A 25198-nucleotide genomic window follows, 5' to 3' on the forward strand; every position below is an offset into this window, starting at 1 on the left:
GTCTATAGTCTAGTCTATAGTCTAGTCTATAGTCTAGTCTATAGTCTAGTCTATAGTCTAGTCTATAGTCTAGTCTATAGTCTAGTCTATAGTCTAGTCTATATATATGATATATATATGAAATATATGAAAATTATTTTATTTAAAATTTTTAAGTTTTTATGTATTCAAACAATAACAAAGTGTAAATCATAAAATGTTAATAGGCTTAATAAAATCACCTAACACCACTCTGACATTTGAGACAACATAAAAAAGCTGTTAATAGTTTAACATATGTCGCTGTTTTATTGTTTATTATGTGTTTTTTTAATATGTAAATATAAAACAATTTAAAGCGTTACGCCTAGTAGAGATAACTGTCATTTATGCAGATGTGTAGCATGAAACAAGATTTAAAGTTTCACATTAATTAAAATTTCTCACATAACAAAAAAAGCGTTTTAAATATAGGCTGTCATAGAGATTGATAGACAGACATACTTGCAGGTAGGCTATTTAGCAGATGGTGTTAAATGTTTTTGTTTAAGCTCTAGTTGCTTTAAAAACAACAACAACAATAAAATTTAAACTTTAGCAGATGATAAACAAAACATTAAAGTTCATTGACTTAAAGTGGGCAACAACAACATTATGTTTAACAATGATTTTAAACTTGAAAATCAAAACCCCAAAACTGATCATTTTTACAATAAAACTTTTAAAAGTTTTGAATTGTTTACTTCAAGTTTTTGTTGTTTTTGTTGTTGTTTCTTAAAAATTGTTGTTATTTGTTTACGGATGGATTTTGCTACTGTTTAAAAAAGTGATGATGTTGCTGATGTTGTTATTGTAAGTTGTTGCTAGTACAGGTTGTTGTTTTATTGTTGATGAACTTGTTCGAATGATGTTTTTGAAAGTGGAATGACAAAGAGTTAAATCTTTTTTAGAAAAAAAACATTTATTTCAAATTCTATTTTAGTTTAAGTTAAAGTTTAGATCAATTTAAATGCATTTTTAAATCTTGAACTAGTTTTTCCTTAAAATAATTAAAATATTTATGATAATATTTTCTAAAGTTGATTAAAATCTTTTACAGTTCTGCTATAATGATATCTCTTTGTGGTTTACCCCAACTTGTGTCAAGTTCAATAATTTTGTTGTTGTTGGCTTAACGGTTCAGTTTGCAGCTAAAACTTGAGAGTATTGAAGTTTTAAATACCTGTTTTTTAATTTTTATTACAACTCCTCTACATTAGACACTTTAAACTTAATGATAATATGGACCAGATACTATATAGTATATTTCAGATAAGACTAGTCTGTAGGAAAGTCAATAGACTTAACTAGGCTCTTGTATTTACTGGTATGTGACTAGACTTTTACCTAGTCTATGAATTGGTCTATTAGCAAGACTATTTATTGGTCTGTGTCTAGTTTATTGATTAACCAAGTGACTAGTCTATTGACTATTTCTTTAACTAATCTTGAAGTAGTATATGGATAAGTCTATAAACTAATCTGTTTAATAGTCTATGGAGGTATCTACAGACTAATCTATTGACTAGTCTATGGACGAGTCTACGGATTAGTGTATTGACTATTCTTTTGATTATTCTATGAACCAGACTATGAACTAATCTATAATCTGTGGATGTTTCTGCTGACTAGTCTATTTATTAGCCTATGTTCGAATATACTGATTAGTGTATTGACTAGTCTATTGATTAGACTATGGACTAATCTATGAACTAGTCTATTGAATATTGACTAGTCTATGGACTTATCTACTAACTGGACTTTGGACTAGTCTGATCTAAAGTCTAATCTATTCACTAATCAACTAACTAGTATAATGACTAGCCTATTGATGAGTCTACTGACTAGTTTATGGACTATTCCATTGACTAGTCTTTTGACTCTTCTATTAACTACTCTATTGACTAATCCATTAGCTAGTTTATTAACTACTCTAATGGCTAGTCTATAGAATAGTGTATGGACTAGTCATTAGTCTATGGATTATTCCATTGACTAGTTTTTAACTTGCTCTCTTGTAACGAACCTTGTAACTAACTAGTGATAAGTCAAGTGACAAATTTTTGTTTTGGGTAACGTTATGACTAGTCTATGGACTATTCTATTTACTAGTCTATGAACTTGGCTACTAGGCATTGACTAGTCTCTTGGATAGTCTATTTACTCACCTATGAACTAGTATATTGACTATTATGTTGACTAGTGTACTGGCTAGTCTATGGACTAGTCTTTTGGCTAGTATATTGACCAGTATATGGACTAGTCTATTAACTAGACTATGGACTAGTCTACTGACTAATCTTTTGGATAGTTCCTTGACTAGTCTACTAGTATATTGACTCTTATGTTGACTAGTCTTTTGACTAGTCTATGGACTATTCTTTTGGCTAGTATATTGACTAGTATATGAACTAGTGTATTAACTTGTATATGGGCTAGTATATTGACTAGTTTTTTGGTTAATCTATGGACTAGTATATGTACTAGTCTTTTGGTTATTAACTAGACTATGGACTAGTCTAATGACTAATCTCTTCACTAGATAGTTGACTAGTCTACTATATGTATATTGACTACATGTTGACTAGTCTATTGACTAGTATTTGGACTAGTCTATTGACTAGTGTATGAACTAGTGTATTGACTTGTATATGGACTAGTTTATTGACTAGTCTTTTGGCTAGTCGTTTGGTTCATCTATGGACTGGTATATGGACTAGTCTTTTGGTTAATCTACGGACTAGTATTTGTACTAGTCCTTTGGCTAGTCTATGAACTGGTCTATTGACTAGTATATAAACTAGTCCATTGACTAGTATATAAACTAGTCCATTGACTAGTATATAAACTAGTCTATTGACTAGTCTATAGACTTGCCTTTTGGCTATTCTATGGACTAGTCTATAAACTGATATAATAACTAGTCTATAGTCTAGTCTACAAGCTTGTCTATTGACTAGTCTATGAACTTGTGTAAAACTAATCTATGGACTTGTGTAAAAGGTAAAATTTTCCAAAAATAATGCCTCTAAGGGAGACAATTTGTAGCGAACATTTCATATATTTAAAGTTCTGCAGTTAAGTTGATTTTTCATTTGCAGTTGTGTCAAGTTCAAGATTTTTTCATCTACTTGACAAGTTGAAGGCTGAGTGCGTTAGTTTGAGAAAACTCTGTTAAAGAAAGTAACAAATTAACAGTTTAATTGAGTAAAGAAGATTAATGACTAAAGCATTTTGGAGACATTAAATGACAAAAGGAAAATTTTGATTTTATAATAAAACATTATTTTTGAAAAATTTTATATGTGTAGTTATCATAAATCATAAAGTCAAGCTATAAATTTAATATTTATAGACATAACACATTTTCGTTATGAATAACATTTCATTTTTTTGTATGAAATCTAACATTTTTGTAAAGGTCATTTAGGCAACATACATACATGATTATGATCATTTTTAATAGCTTTGTTTAAGTAAAATTTTCAACTAATTTTTTTTTTGGCCATTTTAAAATAACACAAGTTTTTAAACGATTTAATGTAAACCAAACAGACAATTTAACTTTTCCAGTCAAGGTCTTAAAGATAAAGTAATTTTGCAGGCCCAACCTTAAATAAAAAACAAAAAACAAAAACTCATGTAAACAATAACATTAAAACAAATGGTTATTTAAAATAAACTTTAATAACAAAAAAAAAAAAATAAAAATAAAAAAACAAGTAGGAAAGTATAGTCGGGCATGGCCGACCATATAATACCCTACACCATGAGTATATTTTTAAAATTTTTACTTTTTATAAAGAAACTTTTATGTTGAATATTTTTCCAAAATATTTAAGCAATTTATTGATAAAAAAACTAAAATTTCTAAATGAGGCTTTCTATAGGTCAAATTGGGCCGATCCTCGGTAAATTTGTGAAAAGGATATATTTTTAAATAACAGTTAGTTTTGTTGAGTTTCATTACGATACAAATGGTTACAAGTCAATTTTAGACGTTTAAGACATTTTTTGAAGGGGGGTTTGTATGGGGGCTAGGGTCAAATAAGGGCCGATCCTTACGAAAATCTGCAGTGTCGTAAATACTTATGTAAAACTTATTTATGCCAATTTTTAGAGAGATAATATAATATTTGACGTAATTATGGCATAAAAAATCGGGAGGTACGGTTGTATGGGGGCTAGGTGAAATAATGGACCGATTTCAACCATTTTCAATAGGCTTTGTCCCTGTACCAAAAAACATGCTTGGTCCAAATTTCATCAAATTATCTTGAAAATTGCGGCCTGTACCTTGCGCACAAGGTTTACATGGACAGCCAGCCAGCCGGACAGACGGACGGACGGACGGACATGTCTTAATAGGCTCAGAAAATGATTCTAAATCGATCGGTATACTTTAAGGTGGTGTATTGGACCAATATTTTTGTATGTTACAAACATCAGCACAAACGTATAATACCCTCCCCACTATAGTGGTGTAGGGTATAATTAATGTTTAAAAACATGGTTTATCTTGCAGGTTTAAAGCAAGTTTATATAACATATTAGTTGTAATTATTTATTAAATATTATAAGGAAAATTTTACATTAATAATGTTGAGATATGGTTGATTTTTAAGTAAAGAAAAATCCATATCATTAATTATAATCACAACAACAACTAACTCAACTGATAAAGGTGTGAATTTGAGAAATGTTTAATTTTTTAAAAAAATTTAAAATAAATAATTTTAAAATATTTTAAATTTCTTTAATAACTATTTCTTATAAGAATTAACAACTTGTTCTTGTTTGTTGCAAAAAATTTTGTTTAAATTTAACATTTATTTTTGTTGAATTTTTTTATTTTTGCAACAAAATTTAGTTTTAGTTTTCTGTCTGTTTGCATTTAATTGACATTTAGTTTAGTTGCCTAAAACTGACTTTACAATGGTTTTAGAGATTTATTAACTTAAATTTTTGCCTGCGGATTTTAAAACAGTTTATAACAGATGTTTGTTTGCTAATGCTGATGATCATTAGTAAAGTCATGCTAGCAACATGTTAGTTTGTTTGCAAAAAAAAAAAAACAATGTTGCCCCAAAAATAGGTCACGTTTCATATAACAATTGACAAACAATATAAAGTTGAAATTAATATAAGTTTACCTGTTAAGTCGTTTTAGATATTTTAAGTATGAATAAAATGTTGCAATTTTCTTAAAGAAAATGTTGCCCTTTAAAGTTAAAAACACAATTGTTTGAAAGAAAACTGTTTTTTTTTTTTAAAGAAAATGTATTTTTGTGGCATAAATTATGTATTAAAAAGAAAATGTTGCACTTTGTAGACCTAGGTACAGATTAAATGAAAATGTTGACTTTTAAAGGCAACATTTTTAAATTGAACTTGTTTAAAGAAAGAAGCTACTTTTTGCAAGAAAATATTTTATTTTAAAAAGAAAAAATGTGCCCTTTTCAATGCCAATATTTTACCTTATAAAGAAAATGTTGCATTTTTAAGACAAAAGCATATTATATTAAAAATGCTGCCTTTTGAAGTCAAAATATTTAAGATTTTTTAAAAGAAGATGTTACTTTTTTAACCAGTAAAAGCAATACTATCGCTCTTTTAAGACAAAAAGAAATATTTTAATCAAAAATGTTGCCTTTTCATTAGAACACTTTTTGAAGCAAATTCTTTTATAGAAGATCAAACAAAATGCTTTTGGTTTTTAAATGCATAATGTCAGCATTTTAAAGGAAATGTTTCTCTTTGCAAATTTGTAAAAAAAAAGTTTTATTTTAATTGAAAATGTTGCCTTTTGAAAGTAAAATTTTTTAAAAGAATACGTTGCTCTTTTAGAATATGGAGAGGTTTTGTTGTTTTATTTTACGAAAATGTTAAATTTTAAGAGCAAATTGTTGCCTTTTTAAGAAAATGTTGCCCTTTGCAGACAAAAGTTCATTTTAATTAGAAGTATTGCCTTTTAAAGTGACATTTTTTAAAAGAATACGTTGCCTTTTTAGAAAATAGAGAGATTTTATTGTTTTATTTAAAATATAGGTTCTTTTAGAAGAATAATAATGTTGCCTTTTCCAAAAAAATTTTGCTCTTTCTGGACAAAAGTTAATTTTAATTTAAAATATTGCCCTTTGCAGACAAAAGTTCATTTTAATTAGAAATATTGCCTTTTAAAGTCACAATTCTCAAAAGAATACGTTGCCTTTTTAGAAAATGGAGAGATATTGTTGTTTTATTTTACAAATATGTTCTTTTTGAAGAACAATAATGTTGCCTTTTCAAAAAAATTTTGCCCTTTCCAGACAAAAGTTAATTTTAATTGAAAATATTGCCTTTTGAAGAAAATAAAGAGAATTTTGTTAAAAGAAAATGTTAGTTTTAAAAGTAAAATGTAGCCTTTAAATACAGACAAAAGTGTATTTAAATGTTCATATTTGAAAGCAAAATTTTTGAATGCGAATGTTGTTTTTTTAATGCAAACATGTTGCCCCTCGAAGACTAAAAAAGGGTGAATAACAAAAATTGTTGTTTTTAAAGAAAAGTAAATGCTTTCTTTTAAAAAATTGTCATTAGAAATCAATAATGTTGCCTTTTGAAGAAAATGTTGTTCGTTAACGACAAACATCTTGAAGGCAAAACTATTCTTTTAAGGGCAACTGTGTTAAAACTAAAGTAATTTTCTCATTATGTAAGTATTCGTATGAGCCGGTCTGAAGGGTATAACTCAAATCAAAGATGACTCCCTGTGTCTGTAGACGATTGCGATACTAAAAGCTATCAATTGGAACTAACAGGCATCTGCTTTCTAAAAAGTACAATGTTTTTTTTTTTTTTTTTTTTTTTTTTTTTAAGGCAAACAATACTTAAAGAAAATGTTGCTTTTTAAAGGCAATATCAAGAATTAAAATGTTGCCTTTTTAAAGCAAAAACGTTGACTAAAAGAAAAAGTAAATTTTATACAAAATTTACAAAAAGAAAATGTTGCCTCTTAAAGACAAAATTCACCTAAAAAAGTTGTAGCTTTATGGCAAAATTTAACAAAAGAAAGTGTTCACTTTTAAAGGCAAAATAATTAAAGAAAATGTTGCATTTTAATGACAAAATTTACTTAAAGAAAATGTCGTCTAATTAAAGCAATATCTTGCCTTTTTAAGACAAAATTTACTAGAAGATAGTGTTGTCTTTTTAAGAAAAAATGTTGCCTTTTTAAAGCAAAATGTAAAGAAAATTTGCCTTTTAAGGTAAAATATTCTAAAACTTTTGCTACTAAAGACAATATTATATTTAAAAAAAAATAATATTTTCTAAATTTTGTTTTGACCAAATTGTTTTTCTCACCATCAACGCCTCACATAACCATATAAACGATCAATATTAACACCAAGCTTTTCATGGCTATTTTTTTTTTAATTTTTCTAACCAAATAATTTATTAATGAAAACAACCTTGTAAGAGCCATATAAAGTGCATTAGCTTAAAAAAAAATAACCAAATATTATTAAATCCATATAAGTCTTAACAAAAAAATGCCATTTTGTCAATGAAATTCTTTTAATTCTCTTAAATAAAAAAAATTATTTCAAATATTTATTCAACGTTTTGGCGGTGTTTGACTAACTGCTGACAGCTCTAAGACATCAACAGATATTTAATAGCTTCGAGATATACATATATATATTTTTTTGAAGTAAAAGATGTTAAAAAATTTATTAAACAATATTTGCCTTAAAAGTTGGGAAAATTTTAGATTTTGTTTTGCTAATAGTTTCTTTTAGTTAAGTCAAGCGTAAAACGTTTAGGTGTTGTTGCTTGAAAAATTGCTGAAGAAAAACTTAGTCTTAAAGGTTGTAAAAAGTTTGAGGGAAAACTTGATTAATATGAATATTGAATTTTGTTGAATATTTAAATTTCAATTAAAATTTTGGTTTAAGGTTGCAGTTATTAAATTTTTTATAATATTGCAAATAAAAGCAAAATTTCAGTAAGTTTTATAAAAAATAGGATTATTGGATATCTACTATAGACTAGGTTAACCAAAGTAGTACAGACCAAAGACTAGACAAAAGACTAGGCTAAAGAATATACTATAGACTAGACTAAAAACTAGACTATACACTAGGCTATGCACTAGGCTATACACTAGACTATAGACTAGACTCTAGACAAGACTATAGACTAGGCTATACACTAGACTATAGACTAGGCTATACACTAGACTATTGACTAGGCTATACACTAGACTATAGACTAAGCTATACACCAGACTATACTAGGCTATGCACTAGACTATAGACTAGACTATAGACTAGACTATAGACTAGACTATAGACTAGACTATAGACTAGACTATAGACTAGACTATAGACTAGACTATAGACTAGACTATAGACTAGACTATAGACTAGACTATAGACTAGACTATAGACTAGACTATAGACTAGACTATAGACTAGACTATAGACTAGACTATAGACTAGACTATAGACTAGACTATAGACTAGACTATAGACTAGACTATAACCATTTTTGATATTACCCCAATTTATATATTAATTCTCCAAACTCTAGAAATTTGGCAACACTGACTAGCAACTTGTTGCGAATTTGTAACAAATTTGTTCAACAAAACATTATTAACAGCAAGCACGTTTTTAATGCTTCATTTAATTTTGAAAATGTATATAAAGGTTTTGACAAACCCTTGCTACAGTACATTAAGCAGCAACATGTTGCTAGCCACTTAATTTTATATTAAGAAACATGTTAATCACTTAATATCAGTAATGACATATTCAGTGAATATTTCACTCATGAGGTGTGTCCCAATTGCTAACTAATACCTTTAACATTTTCTTTAAACATTCTCTTCTTTATAATTAACCGCGAAAAATTCTAAAGCAAAAAATTTAAATATTTTTATATAAAATTAATTATATACAAGAAAATTACTATATAATTTTGTAAACATTAAAACAAATGACCAACAAACACTGTTATAGCTGTTAATTGCTAGTGAATTAATAACAATAAAATTCATTACTAATTTGTTAAAACACTAAGCGAGATAACTTTAACGATTCTTTAATTCTTATTCTATGACAAATCATAAATTGAATGAAAAAAATTCTTTGAGATTTTGTTGTTCTGTTTACCACAAGGTGTGTTCTAAATCTTTTTAAACACAAATTACTTTTCAAATAAATTATAATCTTTCAAATTAAATCATAATAATCTTTTGGGTTTTCTATTATAATTTTTTTAAATACAATATTTAGCATTAATATGGTAGCAGCAACAGCAGTAGAATTTGTAAGAGAATGATTGCTTTTTAAAATGATGCTTAAGGCATTTTTTCAATCTGATTTGAAACAATTAAAATTTGCCAAGAATTGCTCAGTATATACCGCCGTTGTTAACATATTATCTTATACAGAGTAGATTTTATTTTAGAGATTTAAATGCAAAAGAAAAATAATCTAGTGCACAGTTGTCATGGTTTAATGCATTTTTCAAGGTTGGTAGTATATTTTGAATAAGGATATTGGTTTCTCTCCCATTGTACAAATAAAAAAACCTTGAAACTAATCCATAGTTATGGCCAAATGTGTCAGAAGTTGTAAGTATTTACCCTAACTCTTGATAGCGTATAATATGTTTCTCGCAACATTCCTACAACATTTTGCTTTTCATTATAAAATACAACATTTCAATGTTTTATGTAATTTACTGTAGAGCTCTATATAAAAATGGTAATATGTCATAGTTTTGGTTGCGAAAGCTTTCATATATAAACATGTTGCTGATGCTAAAAATTTAATACCTTGCAACATTGATTGAAAATATTAACAAATCATCATAACTTAACTAGTTCTGCTGTAGTTCTGTTCCAGTTCTGTTCCAGTTCTGTTTTAGTTCTGTTCTAGTTCTGTTCTAGTTCTGTTCTAGTTCTGTTCTAGTTCTGTTCTAGTTCTGTTCTAGTTCAGTTCTAGTTCTGTTCTAGTTCTGTTCTAGTTCTGTTCTAGTTCTGTTCTAGTTCTATTCTAGTTCTGTTCTAGTTCTGTTCTAGTTCTGTTCTAGATCTGTTCTAGTTCTGTTCTAGTTCTGTTCTAGTTCTGTTCTAGTTCTGTTCTAGTTCTGTTCTAGTTCTGTTCTAGTTCTGTTCTAGTTCTGTTCTAGTTCTGTTCTAGTTCTGTTCTAGTTCTGTTCTAGTTCTGTTCTAGTTATGTTCTAGTTCTGTTCTAGTTCTGTTCCAGTTCTGTTCTACAATTATCAGGTTTTTATGGAATCGAATAGAAAAACAGTTCTGCAACATTTTTAGTTCGAAAGTTTTCTTTATGAGATTTTACAACAATTTCTAAAATTGTTGCTAGAATGTTGCCCAGGTACAATTTGCATGTTTTCATCGAATCGAATAGAGAAACAGTTATGCAACATTTTTCTCTTTAAAGTTTTCTTTATTTTGCACGATTAGTAATTATGTATTTAAAGTATTAATATAATTTATAAAAAAAAGTCTGCAACATTTTCTTCTTGAAAAATTTGTTAATGGAACTTTATAACATTTTGTTGCTAAGATTGAGAATATTAACTGACTTTATTGAATATGTTGCTTTGATGTTATTGTTTTATAAAACATGAATGTTTTTTAATTTCTGCAACATTTTTCACATTAGTCTATGTATTCAGTGTAAAGTTTAAAAAGCTTAATTTGATAATGTTGCTGGTGTGTTGCTAGCTACATTAGTCATGTTTTTTAGAATACAAATGTATTTTCTCTTCAGCAGTAATTTTGGATTAATGCAGTTTTGCAGAGATCTAAAACTTAGGTTTGATTGGAAGTACGACTACAACTGATCTGAAGAAATATATAAATCCTGTTAACGGTTTGTTGTGCGCCCCTTTATATGAAAATTTTTGATGGTAAAATCTTTTAAATTTCTCTATAATGGCTTTTCGTAATTCCTTCGATTTGGTTTGAGGAAACCTATACATAATGTTGAAATTTAATAAAATGTATCTAGCAACATTTGATCAGACATCAATGAAGAAGTTTTCCTAAGCTTTGTTTGTTATTTTGTATAAATGTATACAATGTTTAGATTTATTGGCTGTCGTGACAGCAACAATGTTTAGCTACATTTTATATTAAGTTATAAAAAAATTAGCATATTACTTTAGTTTTTTTAATCATTAAATAAAATCATAACAATTTAAATTGCTTCTACAAATCAACACTTAACAAAATTCCTTAAATGATTAAAGTTGAAAACCTCCTGTAGAGCGTTAACAGCTTAGCTGTCTACTCACTCAAATCATGTATGTAAAATGACTGTCATATATATTTTTAATTAATTATACATTCCCTTTTAATTAATAATGTTGCTTTTTTCTCTAACAAAACATGTCATTAGTAATAAACAATGTTTAAGTTTTATATTGATAAACATGTTGCTATAAACAATTAGACATATTTGTAGACAAACATGTGTATAAAAAAAGCAGGTAGTGATACAGAATCAATTTGTTTCATATATGTATATATTTAAATGCTATTAAAGTTTTATATATGTTTATTAATTGCTACTGTTGTTATGTCTAAACATTTAATTGATTGATGGTGTTTATTTAGTTTTAAAGAAAAAAAAAATATATATATTTTTTTAGTTTTTTAGAAAACTTTGTAGACATTTGGTTTGTTTGGTGGCATTTCAACTTAATGACTTATACATTTGAAATATGTTTACAGCAACATGTTGTTAACTGTTGGCGGCTTTGCTTTGAACTTAAGCTTAAACCATATACGGTAGTAGTCCTGTCATTGACTTAAAAAACTCACTCTAAGACCACCTTTATTGCTCTAGTTAAGAGATTGTAGAAATTACCTAAAAATAGACAAAGAATAAGAAAAATTATAAGAATTAGTTAAGTGCTTTATAAGTTATAATTAAAAGTATAAAAACTTGAAAAAATTTTTTAAAATATCAATTTATAAAGAAAAAGTTAAAGCTAAAAGTAACTTAAGTTTCATATTGTACAAAATTTTTGCTTTTAAATTTTATTTGCTATAATTACCATATTTAAAACTATACAAAATGTTTATAAACATATTGTCATGTTTCCTCTAAATGTTTAAAGTGGCCTTCATTATTATTTTTTATTAAATTGTTAACTAAACTGTTTTATGGATTAAATTTTTGCAAAAGAAGAAAAAAAAAACGGTTCTCACGATAATTGCCATAAATATTAACAAATATTCCATGTTGCTGATCATGTTAAGTGCCACCTTAAGAATAAATACATTAATATTGTTGTAATTTATTTATTATTAAAGAAACAAGAAAAAAATATTAAACAATATATTGCGCTATTTAATCGCCATCAAGACAAGACATCAAGTCTTTAACAAATTGATTAAGATCTTTTGATTTTTTTTAATTTTTTAAGATTTCAAGACAAAAAAAACCACAAATTTTTCAAACAGATTTTTCTTTACATAACAATAATGATTTTAAATGTATTTACTAAAAACTAATTGAAAGTCTTTTTGAGTTTTTTTTTTAATTTTTTGTTTTTATGTTATTTTTAATTATTTCAACATGTTGAATTTTAAATTAAGCTGCGTGCAACAATGTTGCTGGGCTCAATTTCATAAACTGTCAATAAAATTATGGGGATTTTTTTTTATCGATAAAAATTGTAACAACTTTCAGAATGATATTTTTTTGTTTTAATTATTTTATTTCAATAGAGTTCTTACTAAGTCCAATTACAAAACTAAATTTTGACAATATCTTTAGTGGGTTCTTTGTCCATTATATACAGAACGTTTTAGCTAATTGACAACAAATATCTAGAAGCAGATAGTCAGACAGACATACAGACAGACGACTTGGTGATATGTTATCAACAACATATTTTCAACAAAAGGCTAGTAATTTGTTCGCTTTAAGAAAATGTTGCTGCAGCCATACTTCAGTTTTATACTTATTAACATATAACATGTATCTGGCAACATTTTAGAAACATTTTCTTTTTCAAGTTTTATGTAAAATTCTATGAAATAGTAGAACAACACCTTTTCCAAGTAAATCGACTCGCTTTAAGAAAATATTGCTATAAAAATTCTCAGTATTTATTCTTATAAACATATAATATGTATCTGGCAACATTATAGCAACATTTGTTGTTCGAAAGTTTTATGTGGAATTAAAGAAACCCGAACATCAATTTCATGTCCTAGAGACTGAGGCATTCAAAACTTTTTTTGAATTTTATCTAATAAAGTAAGAAAATGTTTCACAACATTTAAGTAAACAGATTACAACATTTGATCAGTATTTTTAGCAAATATAAGGAAAGTAGATGTGTCACAGTTTTATTATAATGTTGAAGAAGTTTTACTTTGTTGCAAAATATATAGAATGTATCTGCAGGAAAGTAGATGAGTCACATCTTATCGGCAACATTATTAATGAACTGAACTGTAACTAAGCACAAGAATTTTGGAGTAAAAATACTGACAAATAGGTTTCACACACATAGAATGCAGTAAAAGTTCTGCAACATTTTTCTATAACTATTTTTTTATCAAAATTATCTATATGGAATTTAGCAGCAGCTCAACATACTTAAAAGAACATACAAAGAACATAGAAGGAATGTTGCTGGAAATGTTTATATGTGTGTTGCTGAAAAAATTTCCTGACAAAACCTGTAGAATTTGCATTTGCAACATTTAGTAAAGTAAACATAAATAAAAGTAAACATAGTATTAAAAATGTTGCTGTAATGTTGCTTAATAATGTAACTTAAGATAAATGTTTCACTTTATTTATTTTGAAATTATGTATAAAATGTATCTGGCAACATATCAACAACTAATTATGAACAGATGTTGAAAAGCTTCGTTGATTATTCCACATAAATAAACAACAGTTATAAGAAATGTTGCTGGAAATGTTTCTACAAATGTTACTTGATAAATTTCCCGACAAAACCTGTAGAACTAAACATTTGTAACATTTTCAACATGTAGTAAAGTAAACATAAATAAAAGTAACGTAAACATGATATTGAAAATGTTGCTGTAATGTTGCTAGATAATGTAACTTAAGATAAATGTTGCTGAAGTGTTTACAGTTACATTTCATAAACATAAATAAAAGTAACGTAAACATGGTATTGAAAATGTTGCTGTAATGTTGCTAGATAATGTAACTTAAGATAAATGTTGCTGAAGTGTTAACAGTTACATTTCATAGGTTTCTTACTAAAAAAAACATGTTTAGATAACATTTTAAGTTAAAATTTTTGCAACAAATAAAGAGGGAATTTCTAACTTAAAGATACAACAGCATTAACATTCACGTGTGTTAAATATTTTTTCAATTAAATTAAAAAACCTTGAAAAGTTTTTTTTTTCAAATTTATATTTGTAAACAAATAATTTTTTTTCATTTCAAAATAACCCAATTAAAATAAATAAATATCATCATCAGCAAATAGAAAAAAAAAACAATTTAAATTTACTCATTTAAAAAGCTGATAACACAGATAGAAATGTTTAAACTAAAAAACAAACACACTCACTGACAATTTAGACAACATCTGTTTCTAAAAATTGTAAATTTTTTGTTTATATATTTTGTCTGAATTAATAAGTTCTTAATCAAAACGCATTTAGACTATTTACTCTGTAATTGAAAAAACATCTTTATACAAGTTCACATCAGAAAACGTAAAATTTATGCTTAACTTACTCGAAATATTTGAGAGAAAAGTTATAACTTTTAAATAAAAGTTTATTAAATTTTATAAAAATATAAACCGAACAAATCAGAATTCTAATTGAAAACTGCTTGAGTTGTTCTCTTCAAACAAATTTGCTCATTGTCAACGCCAGACTAGCCGTGTCAGACAATAATTAGATAACAGACTATAAACCCAACACATTTTAACATGCAATTATTATTATTTTTTTCATAAAAATTTGTTTAAATATTTGTTTTATAATATTTAAATAAATTAACTAAATAATTTAACTTAAAACTTGTTAAACTTGTCATTATTAAAAAAATATACATTTGTTTAACAAAATATTATTAAATTTAATTTAGTACTAAAAAAATAATAACAATAAATTTCTACTAAATTCTCAAAAAAGGTGTTATTTTTATTTGTCATAATTTTGTTGCAAAAAATATACATATTTATAAATAATTAAACACGAACAGAGTTAATACTTTAATGAATTGTAATAAAAAAACAACTAAAACAACAGTAAACATTAACATTAAATCTCGGTTGAGAGATATGTCTGAGTACAATTACACCGTTTCCAAAAACAGAATGTCTATAGTCTAGTCTATAGTCTAGTCTATAGTCTAGTCTATAGTCTAGTCTATAGTCTAGTCTATAGTCTAGTCTATAGTCTAGTCTATAGTCTAGTCTATAGTCTAGTCTATAGTCTAGTCTATAGTCTAGTCTATAGTCTAGTCTATAGTCTAGTCTATAGTCTAGTCTATAGTCTAGTCTATAGTCTAGTCTATAGTCTAGTCTATATTCTAGTCTATGGTCTAGTATATAGTCTAGTCTATATTCTGGTCTATAGTCTAGTATATAGTCTAGTCTATATTCTAGTCTATAGTCTAGTCTATAGTGTAGTCTATATTCTAGTCTATAGACTAGAATATATATTATTCTAGTCTATAGACTAGAATAATATAATCTATATAGTTTAGTCTACAATCAAATCTTTATATTAGTCTGTAGACAAATCTATTGTCTAGTCTATAGTCTAGTTTATAGTCAAATCTGTAGTCTAATCTATATTTTAGCCTATAGTCTATTCTATTTAATAATATAGATCATATTTAAGTCTAATCCTAGTCCATAGTGGTGTAATGGTGTCAAAAAAGTATCTGATTAAAAATATTGTTCTTAAATTTAACATTACTAAAGCATAGTATGCATTCTATGTTTATATAAGAAAAATGTGTTCAAATAGGGAGTTTAAGTAAATAAGAAAGTCAGTATATAAGTAACAGCAGTGTCAGTTTAAAAATCAGTTGATTTCAAACCTTAATACAAACTTTCAAACTTCAATTAAAAACCAAAAAGGAAATAATATGGCAAAATTATTCCAAAATATTTTCATTGTGTTTGTCGTTGTTGTCGCATTTGTAGCAGCCACACAGGGTAAGTCAAAAGTCAAACTGACTCAATTGCAAAGTTTAAATAATAAAATCTCTACTTTTATACTTAATTCGATTTCTAAAACGTTTCATACATTTTCAGCCGAAGATTGTGGAGAAAACAAAGAGTTTAATACATGTGGCTCTGCCTGCCCCGATAGATGTGGTGAATCTGGTATGAGAGCCTGCACCATGCAGTGTGTTGTTGGTTGCCAGTGCAAACGCGGTTATATGCTCAATTCCAAAGACGAATGTGTTCTTCCAGAAGATTGTTAATTAAAGGATTTTTTTAAATAATATTCCAAAATAATATGTAAATATACATATACTTACTTACATATATATGTATATAAAAAATAAAAAAATGTTCATATAACAATTATATTTTGAATATGCAACCAAAGAGGACTTTGATTTTAGCTAAACATGGAGTTAGGAATTCGATATAAATTCGGTCTAAACTGCCAGTGGTCAAATGTAAAATTTTGTATATATTCTAGCCTTTAATCTTGTCTGTCGTCCAGTCTAAAGCCTAGACTTTAGTCTAGTCCAGGCGGGGATCCAGCTGCAACGTTTTGTTTTAAATTTTGATTTTTACTTATATTCTTTTTTCTAATTTTTCTATCTATAGTCTCGTCTTTAGTAGTATATGGTTTAGTCTATTGTCTAGTCTATAGTTTAGTCTTTAGTCTAGTCTCTATAGCCTAATCTATAATCAGTTTAGTCTATTAGACTATAGCACAGATCAGACTATATACTCTATTATACACTAGACTTAACATTTAACTATAGATTAGACCCACACACTAGACTACAGAGTAGACTAAACTATAGAGTACAATATAGGCGATAGTGTAGTTTATAGTCCATCGATAGTCTTGCCATGTTCTATAGGTCTATAGGCTAGAGTATAATCTGTTCTATATCTAGTATTTAGTTTTGTGTATAGTCTAGTTTATTGCACTAAAAACGGATGAGTTACTATATAGATATTTTTTTTATAATATTATGTATATATTCGAAGCACGAAATAGAATAAATATAATGCAAATCAGGGAAAACGAAACTATTTAAAGTCCAACAATGTCAGATACGAAATCAGTGAATTACAAACTTTTAAACTTTTTTATAACTACATTTTAAATATGACTAAATTATTCCAATTTATTTTCTATGTATTCGTCATTGTTTTAGCTTTTGTAGTAGCAACAGAAGGTAAAATGCTGCTATTGTTGAAATTTTAAATTTGGTACTGTTTGTTTGAAATCGTTCTCATAGAAAAGTTTTTGATATATTTTTTTTCATATATTGCTAGGCGAAGAATGTCTGGGCGCCAACATAGAGTTTAATTATTGTGGTACTCTCTGTCCTCCAAAATGTGGTGAATCTGATAAAAAACAATGCTCCGCTGAGTGTATTCCTGGTTGTAACTGCAAAAAGGGCTTTGTGTTAAACTCCAGTAATGAATGTGTCCTTCCAGAAGAGTGTTAATTGAAGGATATGTTTACTTAATAATAGAAACTAATATATAAAGTAAAATTGTGTGTTTTAATATGCAACCAAAACAGGATTGTAAAATAGTATATATGGTTCGTAATCTAGTCTATAGTCTAGTCTATAGTCTAGTCTATAGTCTAGTCTATAGTCTAGTCTATAGTCTAGTCTATAGTCTAGTCTACAGTCTAGTCTATAGTCTAGTCTATAGTGTAGTATATAGTCTAGTATATAGTCTTGTCTATAGTCCAGTCTAGTTTAGTATATTGTCTAGTGTAAAGTCAAGTCTATAGTTTATTCTATAGTGTAGTTTACAGTCTGGTCTATAGTCTAGTCCATCGTCTAGCATACAGTATAGTCTAAATTCTAGTCTATAGTGTAGCCTACAGTCTATTCTATAGTTTAATATATAGTCTAGTTAATAGTCTAGTCAATAGTATAGTCAATTGTCTAGTCTATAGTCTAGTCTATAGTTTAGTCTATAGTGTAGTCTATAGTCTAGTCTATAGTCTAGTCTATAGTGTAGTCTATAGTCTAGTCTATAGTGTAGTTTATAGTCTAGTCTATAGTATAGTCTATAGTCTAGTCTATGGTCTAATCTATAGTCTAGTCTATATTCTAATCTATATTCTAGTCTATAGTCTAGTCTATAGTCTAATCTATAGTCTAGTCTAGTCTATAGTCTAGTCTATAGTTTAGTCTATAGTCGGGTCTATAGTCTATTGTCTTGTCTATAATATAGTCTAAAGTCTATCCTATATAGAAGATTGTCAAGTTTATTGTCTAGTGTAAGGTCTAGTCTATAGTATAGTCTAGAGTCTAGCCTACAGTCTATATTTTAGTCTATAGTCTAGTTAATGGTCGAGTCTATTGCTTTTGTGTCTATAGTCTAGTCAATGGCTTACATTCTAGAATATCGACTATTTAAGCTCACATTTTAGTCTATAGACTAATCTAGCCTAGATCGATGGTCTAGTCTGTAGTTTAGTCTATAGTCTAGCCTATTGTCCAATATATAATCTATGCCATTGTTAAGTCAATCGTCCAGTCTACAGTGTAAGCTACAGTCTAATCCTTTAACGTAGACTGTAGTGGTGCCAAATTAGGTACTAAATTAAAAGTACTCTTTTTAAATTTAACTTTACTAATGCATAGTATGCATTCCATGGTAAACATACATTTTTATTTATATAAGAAAAATGTGTTCAAATAGGGAGTTTAAGTAAATAAGAAAGTAAGTATATAAGCACCAGCAAATACAGTTTAATTATCAATTGTTTTCAAACCTAATTACAAACTTTAAAACTGCAATTAAAAACCAAAAAGAAACAAATATGGCAAAATTGTTCCAAAATATTTTCTTTGTGTTAGTCGTTGTTCTTGCTTTTGTAGCAGCCACGCAGGGTAAGTCAACTGAGTCAATCACAGAGTTTAAATAATAAAATCTCTATTTTTGCACTTGATTCTATTTCTAAATTTTTAATACATTTTCAGCCGAAGATTGTGGCAAAAATGAAGAGTTTAACACATGTGGCTCTGCCTGCCCTGATAGATGTGGTGAATCTGGTATGAGAGCCTGCTCCATGCAGTGTGTTGTTGGTTGCCAGTGCAAACGAGGTTATATGCTCAACTCCAAAGACGAATGTGTTCTTCCAGAAGATTGTTAATTGAAGAATTTGTTTTAAGTAATATTCCAAATTAATATGTAAATCTACACATACTTACTTACATACATATGTATATAGAAAATAAAAAAAAAAAATTATATCAAATATATTTTGATAATGCAACCAAAGAGGACTGTAATATTAATCTGGAACTATAATTTCTGTCTAAACAACAACAGGCAATTGTATCATTTCATAAAGGTATAGTCTAGCGTATAATCTAGTCTATAGACTAGTCTATAGTGTAGTCTAGTCTATAGACTAGTCTATAGTCTGGTCTATAGATTAGCCTGTAGTCTAGTTTCTAGACTAGTCTATAGTCTAGTCTATAGACTAGTCTATAGTCAAGTCTATAGACTAGTCTATAGTATAGTCTATAGTCTAGCCAACAGTCTAGTCTATAGTATAGTCTATAGTCTAGTCTATAGTTTAGTCTATAGTTTAGTCTATAGCACAGTCTAAAGTCTAGTCTATAGTCTAGTCTATAGTATATTCTATAGTCTAGTCTGTAGTCTAGTCTATAGTCTAGTCTATAGTCTATGGTCTAGTCTATAGTCTAGTCTATAGTCTAGTCTATAGTCTATGGTCTAGTCTATAGTCTAGTCTATAGTCCAGTTTATAGTCCAGTCTATAGTCTAGTCTATAGTCTAGTCTATAGTCTAGTCTATAGTCTAGTCTATAGTCTGGTCTATAGTCTAGTCTATAGTCTAGTCTATAGTCTAGTCTATAGTCTAGTCTATAGTCTAGTCTATAGTGTAGTCTATAGTCTAGTCTATAGCCTAGTCTATAGTCTAGTCTATAGTCTAGTCTATTGTCTAGTCTATAGTATAGTCTATAGTATAGTCTATAGTCTAGTCTATAGCCTAGTCTATAGACTAGTCAAATATAGTGTTATTAATATAATGTTTGTTTCAATTATTTTGTATCACACTGTTTATACTTAATCTACACATTATCAATAATTGTTTAAATGGAAATATGATATTTCGGAGAATTTTGATTTGTTTATAACAAGTTTGTAAAAACTTGAAATAGAGAATTGAGAAATAGAACAAACAAACTGAGCTTTAGTTAATAAGAAAAAGTACATACATATACATAGATATTTATATGTGAATGTATATGTATAAATAATCTTAATGTTAAAGTACAACATTTTAAAAGCATATAAGCCTTAGTATTGATAACAAACAAATTAGTTGTTTTAAAAACTTTAAATCAAACACTTTACTTGATATTCTTCAGAAAGATTTATTAAAATAAGAAAAGGAAATCATGGCCAAATTATTTCAACAAATTTTCTTAGTTTTCGCTATTATTTTAGCTTTTGCTGCTACCATACAAGCTCAAGGTAAGTACTCGAGAAAGTAATGCAATCTATAGTTACTAGAATATTATAATTAATTTTTTGACGTTTTTTTTCAGGCAAACAATGTCCTCCCAATCAAGAATGGAAAACCTGTGGTACTGCTTGCCCTGCTAGATGCGGTGAACCAGCTCCCAAATTCTGTACTTATCAATGTATTGTTGGTTGCCAGTGCAAGGATGGTTATATGCTTAAATCAAATGGTGATTGTGTGGCCCAAAGAGATTGTTAATTATTGGAATTAAGTTAAATTATTGGATGGATAAAGAATAAATTGTTTAAATGGTTAAGGAAAATATAAAATGGAAAGATTTTTTTTAATAATTTTTAAAAAGAAATGTTGCCGATACTCAGGAGAGCGATTTAATAGAACAGTTGACGACAATTTTTTTAAAAATTGTCTACACTATACGCACCGTTTCAAGAAGAAAGTTGCCGACACTCTAAACAAATTTTTTAATACAAAAGTTGCTAACATTTTTGGCAAGTTTAAATAGAGAAGTTGCTGACATTCTCAACAAATTCTTAATATAAATGGTGACGATAATCTGTACAACTTTTTCTTTACAAAATTGTATACACTATAGGCACATTTTTAATAAAAATGTTGCCGACACTCTGAACAAATTTTTTTATACAAAAGCTGTTGATTTTAATAAGTTGCCGACACTCCGAATAGCTTTTCAATGGAAAAGTTGCCCATATTCTTTACAACTTTTCCATAAAATAATGATGATACTCTGGACAAATTTTTTTCTAAGTTGTCTACACTATAGGCACATTATTAAGAGGAAGCTCTGAACAAGTTTTTCATACAAAAGTTGCTGAAGTTTTGAACAACTTTTGAATAGAAGAGTTGCTGCCACTCTGCAAAGCTTTTCAACAGAAAAGTTGCCCACACTCTTAACAAATTTTCTATAAAATATTGAAAATAATCTGGACAAGCTTTTAATTCAAAAGTTGCTGACACTCTGCAAAGCTTTTCAACAGAAAGGTTGCAGACACTCTTAAAAACTTTTCCATAAAATATTGACAATACACTGGACAACTTTTATCACTAATTTAAAAGAAAGTTGCTGAGACTCTGAACAATTTCTTAATATAAAAGTTGCTGACAATTTTTAAATAGAAAAGTTGTCGACACTCTGAATAGCTTTTTAATAGAAAATTCCCTGATTTTAAATAGTTTTTTAAATAACCAAATTTTCAACAAAAATGTTGACAATTTTCTGGGCAACTTTTATTACAACTTTAACAAAACTCCAGAATAAGAAACTTACAGACACTCTGAACAGATTTTCAATAAAAAATGTCTGAAATTCTAAAAAACTTTTATATACAAAAGTTGCCGATAAACTGGACATCTTTTATACAGAAATGTCACAAAAACTGTGAATAGCTTTTTCATAAAAAAGTTGCAGAAATTCTAATAAAACACATTCTCATATAGAAAAGTTGCTGGTAAATTTTGCAATATTCTAAAGAGCTTTTTTATAGAAACGCAGCGGAGATAATTTTTTTTTAATAGAAATCTTACTTTTACTCTTCACTAATTTTTTATGTAAAAGTTGCCGGCACTCTGGACAACTTTCCAGTAGAAAAGTTGACAATGCTCGAAGGAAATTTCTAATAAAACTGAAAAGTCGCATTACGCCCTGATTGCTTACAATTTAACAAAATATTTCTAATATAAATCGTGTCTAAAAAGCTATAAAATAAATATTCTTAATAAGTTTCGATAAAACTGACTACCACTATATAAACTATTTAAACGTATCTTTTAAAATATATTAGTAATTATTCTAAACCTCAAAAGTTTACAAGTCATGTTACAATTCACCAAACTCATACTTTTACTATTAAGCTTTATATTTCTAGCTTTTGCTCAAGAATGTAAGTATTTTTAAGAAATTAATAAAATATCAAAATTTTTAAGTATTTTTTTAATTTTTCAGCTTGTCCCCCAAATCAAGAATATTCGACATGCATCTCCACTTGTCCGCCAACTTGTAGTAATCCAAATCCTAGAAGTTGTCATTTTTGGTGTAGATCGGGTTGTAAATGTATCAAAGGTTTTATTTTAAACGATAATGGTGATTGTGTGAAACCAAGTGATTGTTAAAAGGAAAATATATAAAGGGAAATGGTGTCTTTAATTTTAATTCTAATTGTTGTTTTTATTTATTTATTAAATATCTGTTAATCAATGTTCTAATCAAATATTTAGTTTTTAAAATACACTTCACTAAAGAAGAGTATTTGTTTTAATCTAAATGACTTTTCTTAATATAATAAGAACTTGCTAAAAATCATCGTCTCAGTTTTTTACGAAAAAGTTTCTGACAGTCGTTGCTTATTTTATAGAAAAGTTGCTGACAGTCATCACTACTTTTCTATATAAAACTTGCTGACAATCGTCACTACTTTTCTACAGAAAAGTTGCTGACAATCGTCCCTACTTTTCTATCGAAAAGTTGCTGACAGTCGCCACTACTTTTCAACAGAAAAGCTGATGACAGTTGTCACTACTTTTCTATAGAAAATTTGCTGACAGTCGTCACTACTTTTCTAGAGAAAAGATGCTGACAATTGTCTCTATTTTTCTATAGAAAAGTTGCTGAGAATCGTCACTACTTTTCTTTAGAAAAGTTGCTGACAATCGTCAAAACTTTTCTATAGAAAAGCTGCTGGCAGTCTTCATTACTTTTCTATAGAAATGTTGCTGACATTATGGATTACTTTATCATAAAAAAGTTTCTACTTTTTTTCTATAGAAAAGTTGCTAACTTATTATTTTCTATAGAAAAGGTTCTCAAAATCGCCACTAATTTTATATAGAAATGTTGCTAACACTAACATTCCATTACACTTCCACACTACTTGTCTATGAAAAAGTTGCTGACAGGTAATTGGTGAGTGGAACTATTCTACATTTTATGGAAATATTAGATAAATTAGTTTGAATTAATTGAGACAAGCAAAATTGCCCTAAACTTTTGATTATTTTAAAGGGCATTTTCACTAAAAATTTCATTTAATTATTAATTATATTTTTAATTAACTTTTTTGAAATGAGCATTTTAAACGTTCTATAATTAAATTAAATACTAGGTGTTCTTAATAAATATGTAAATTAATATGTTCTATCTAAAAATCACTAGATACAAAACATCCAGAATGTATACAGAAACGTAGCTTTTAAAAGCAAACAATTACAGTCATGAAAATTGATTATCAAGTTTTCCTAAATTCCCCTCAATTGAATGCTAAACGCCCTGTGATTGCAGTCAATAAATAAGTACTTTTTTATTTAGCACAATTATTATTTTATTATTAACAAAATAAACAATATGTAAAAAATATAATTGTTTAAGAGATATTAAACAAATAATAACTAGATAAAGTATAAATATTATAAAATGTGAAATGCAACAAATTAGTTGTCTCTGAGTAGTTGTCTTACAGAATACAAAAATTTTAAATTTTTTAAAAATGTTTAAATCTCAACAAATAATCCTTTTATTTACTGTAATCATATTATCAGTGACTATTCAAGCTAATGGTGTGTTGGAAGAATCCTTTCAAAGTTTATACACAAACTATTTTAATTTATTTCTTCTTCCTGTTAAATAGCACAATGTGGTAAAAATCAAGAGTATACCGACTGTGGATCATCTTGTCCACTTAAGTGTAATGATAATTCCTTACAGATCTGCTCTTTAAAGTGTGTTGTAGGCTGCCAATGTAAACCAGGATATTTCCTTAAAAACAACATTGAGTGTGTGCTACCGCAGGAATGTTAAAAACAATTTAAACAAAGAACTTAAATAATTAATAAATAATTTAATTTTATATTCTTTTTACATGATTTATTTAACAATCTAACACCTAAAATAAATATTAACAAATACATATTTTAATTAAATAAATGTTTTTTTAAAAGCAATTTAATTTTAAGCTTTATTTTCAATATTACGTAAATTTCATATATTCCATATAATTTTATGCCTTTATTTACACAGTATTTAGAATTTTCCAATCAATCAACTTGTTGTAATAAAATTAAAAGGAAAAAAACTTTAATAAAATAACATAAAAATCGCGTGAGACATTTTTAATTAGAAAAAGTTAAAAAAAAACGTAAAATAACATGAAATTTCGAAATTGTTTGAAGCTTTATAAACTAACAAATTATAAGCTTGAGTAAATTAATTAAAGGTAGTAAGAAAATTTTAATTTAAACTTAAATACAAAGCCAATTTAACTAAAAAGTGTTTGAAGGAAAAATTAAAAAAAAACCAAACTAATATTTATTTTAAATTATTATTGGCAATAGTGTTTGTTGTGCCAGCCCACAGTGGTATAGGAAAAAAAAGAGGGAAATAATTCGGTAACTTCTAAACGGTTAATCCGATTTTAATGAAATTTGGTATGCACAAAAAGGAGGTGTTGTC

The 25198-nt window shown here is 27.5% G+C and overlaps 5 protein-coding genes across 5 annotated transcripts; all 5 read left to right on the forward strand.

Moving 5' to 3' along the window:
- The first annotated feature begins 16040 nt into the window (after window positions 1-16040).
- LOC111689580 (chymotrypsin inhibitor-like) lies at window positions 16041-16599 on the forward strand. The gene is made up of 2 exons (XM_023452048.2): window positions 16041-16221; window positions 16321-16599. The coding sequence occupies exons 1-2, from the start codon at window positions 16152-16154 to the stop codon at window positions 16491-16493; spliced, it is 243 nt and encodes an 80-aa protein (XP_023307816.2). The 5' UTR covers window positions 16041-16151; the 3' UTR covers window positions 16494-16599.
- Window positions 16600-18961: 2362 nt separating this feature from the next.
- LOC124420826 (chymotrypsin inhibitor-like) lies at window positions 18962-19500 on the forward strand. The gene is made up of 2 exons (XM_046955076.1): window positions 18962-19115; window positions 19206-19500. The coding sequence occupies exons 1-2, from the start codon at window positions 19046-19048 to the stop codon at window positions 19376-19378; spliced, it is 243 nt and encodes an 80-aa protein (XP_046811032.1). The 5' UTR covers window positions 18962-19045; the 3' UTR covers window positions 19379-19500.
- Window positions 19501-20566: 1066 nt separating this feature from the next.
- LOC124420825 (chymotrypsin inhibitor-like) lies at window positions 20567-21047 on the forward strand. Its single transcript, XM_046955075.1, has 2 exons — window positions 20567-20729; window positions 20804-21047. Exons 1-2 carry the CDS (start codon window positions 20654-20656, stop codon window positions 20974-20976), a joined length of 249 nt encoding a protein of 82 aa, XP_046811031.1. The 5' UTR covers window positions 20567-20653; the 3' UTR covers window positions 20977-21047.
- Window positions 21048-22264: 1217 nt separating this feature from the next.
- Window positions 22265-22874, forward strand: LOC124420827 (chymotrypsin inhibitor-like). The gene is made up of 2 exons (XM_046955077.1): window positions 22265-22637; window positions 22700-22874. The coding sequence occupies exons 1-2, from the start codon at window positions 22571-22573 to the stop codon at window positions 22864-22866; spliced, it is 234 nt and encodes a 77-aa protein (XP_046811033.1). The 5' UTR covers window positions 22265-22570; the 3' UTR covers window positions 22867-22874.
- A 1322-nt stretch (window positions 22875-24196) lies between these two features.
- On the forward strand, window positions 24197-24600 carry LOC111689582 (chymotrypsin inhibitor-like). Its single transcript, XM_023452051.2, has 2 exons — window positions 24197-24306; window positions 24378-24600. Exons 1-2 carry the CDS (start codon window positions 24237-24239, stop codon window positions 24545-24547), a joined length of 240 nt encoding a protein of 79 aa, XP_023307819.2. The 5' UTR covers window positions 24197-24236; the 3' UTR covers window positions 24548-24600.
- The last annotated feature ends 598 nt before the right edge of the window (window positions 24601-25198 follow it).

This window comes from Lucilia cuprina, chromosome 6 (assembly GCF_022045245.1).
Source record: "Lucilia cuprina isolate Lc7/37 chromosome 6, ASM2204524v1, whole genome shotgun sequence".
Classification (NCBI taxonomy): Eukaryota; Metazoa; Arthropoda; class Insecta; order Diptera; family Calliphoridae; genus Lucilia; species Lucilia cuprina.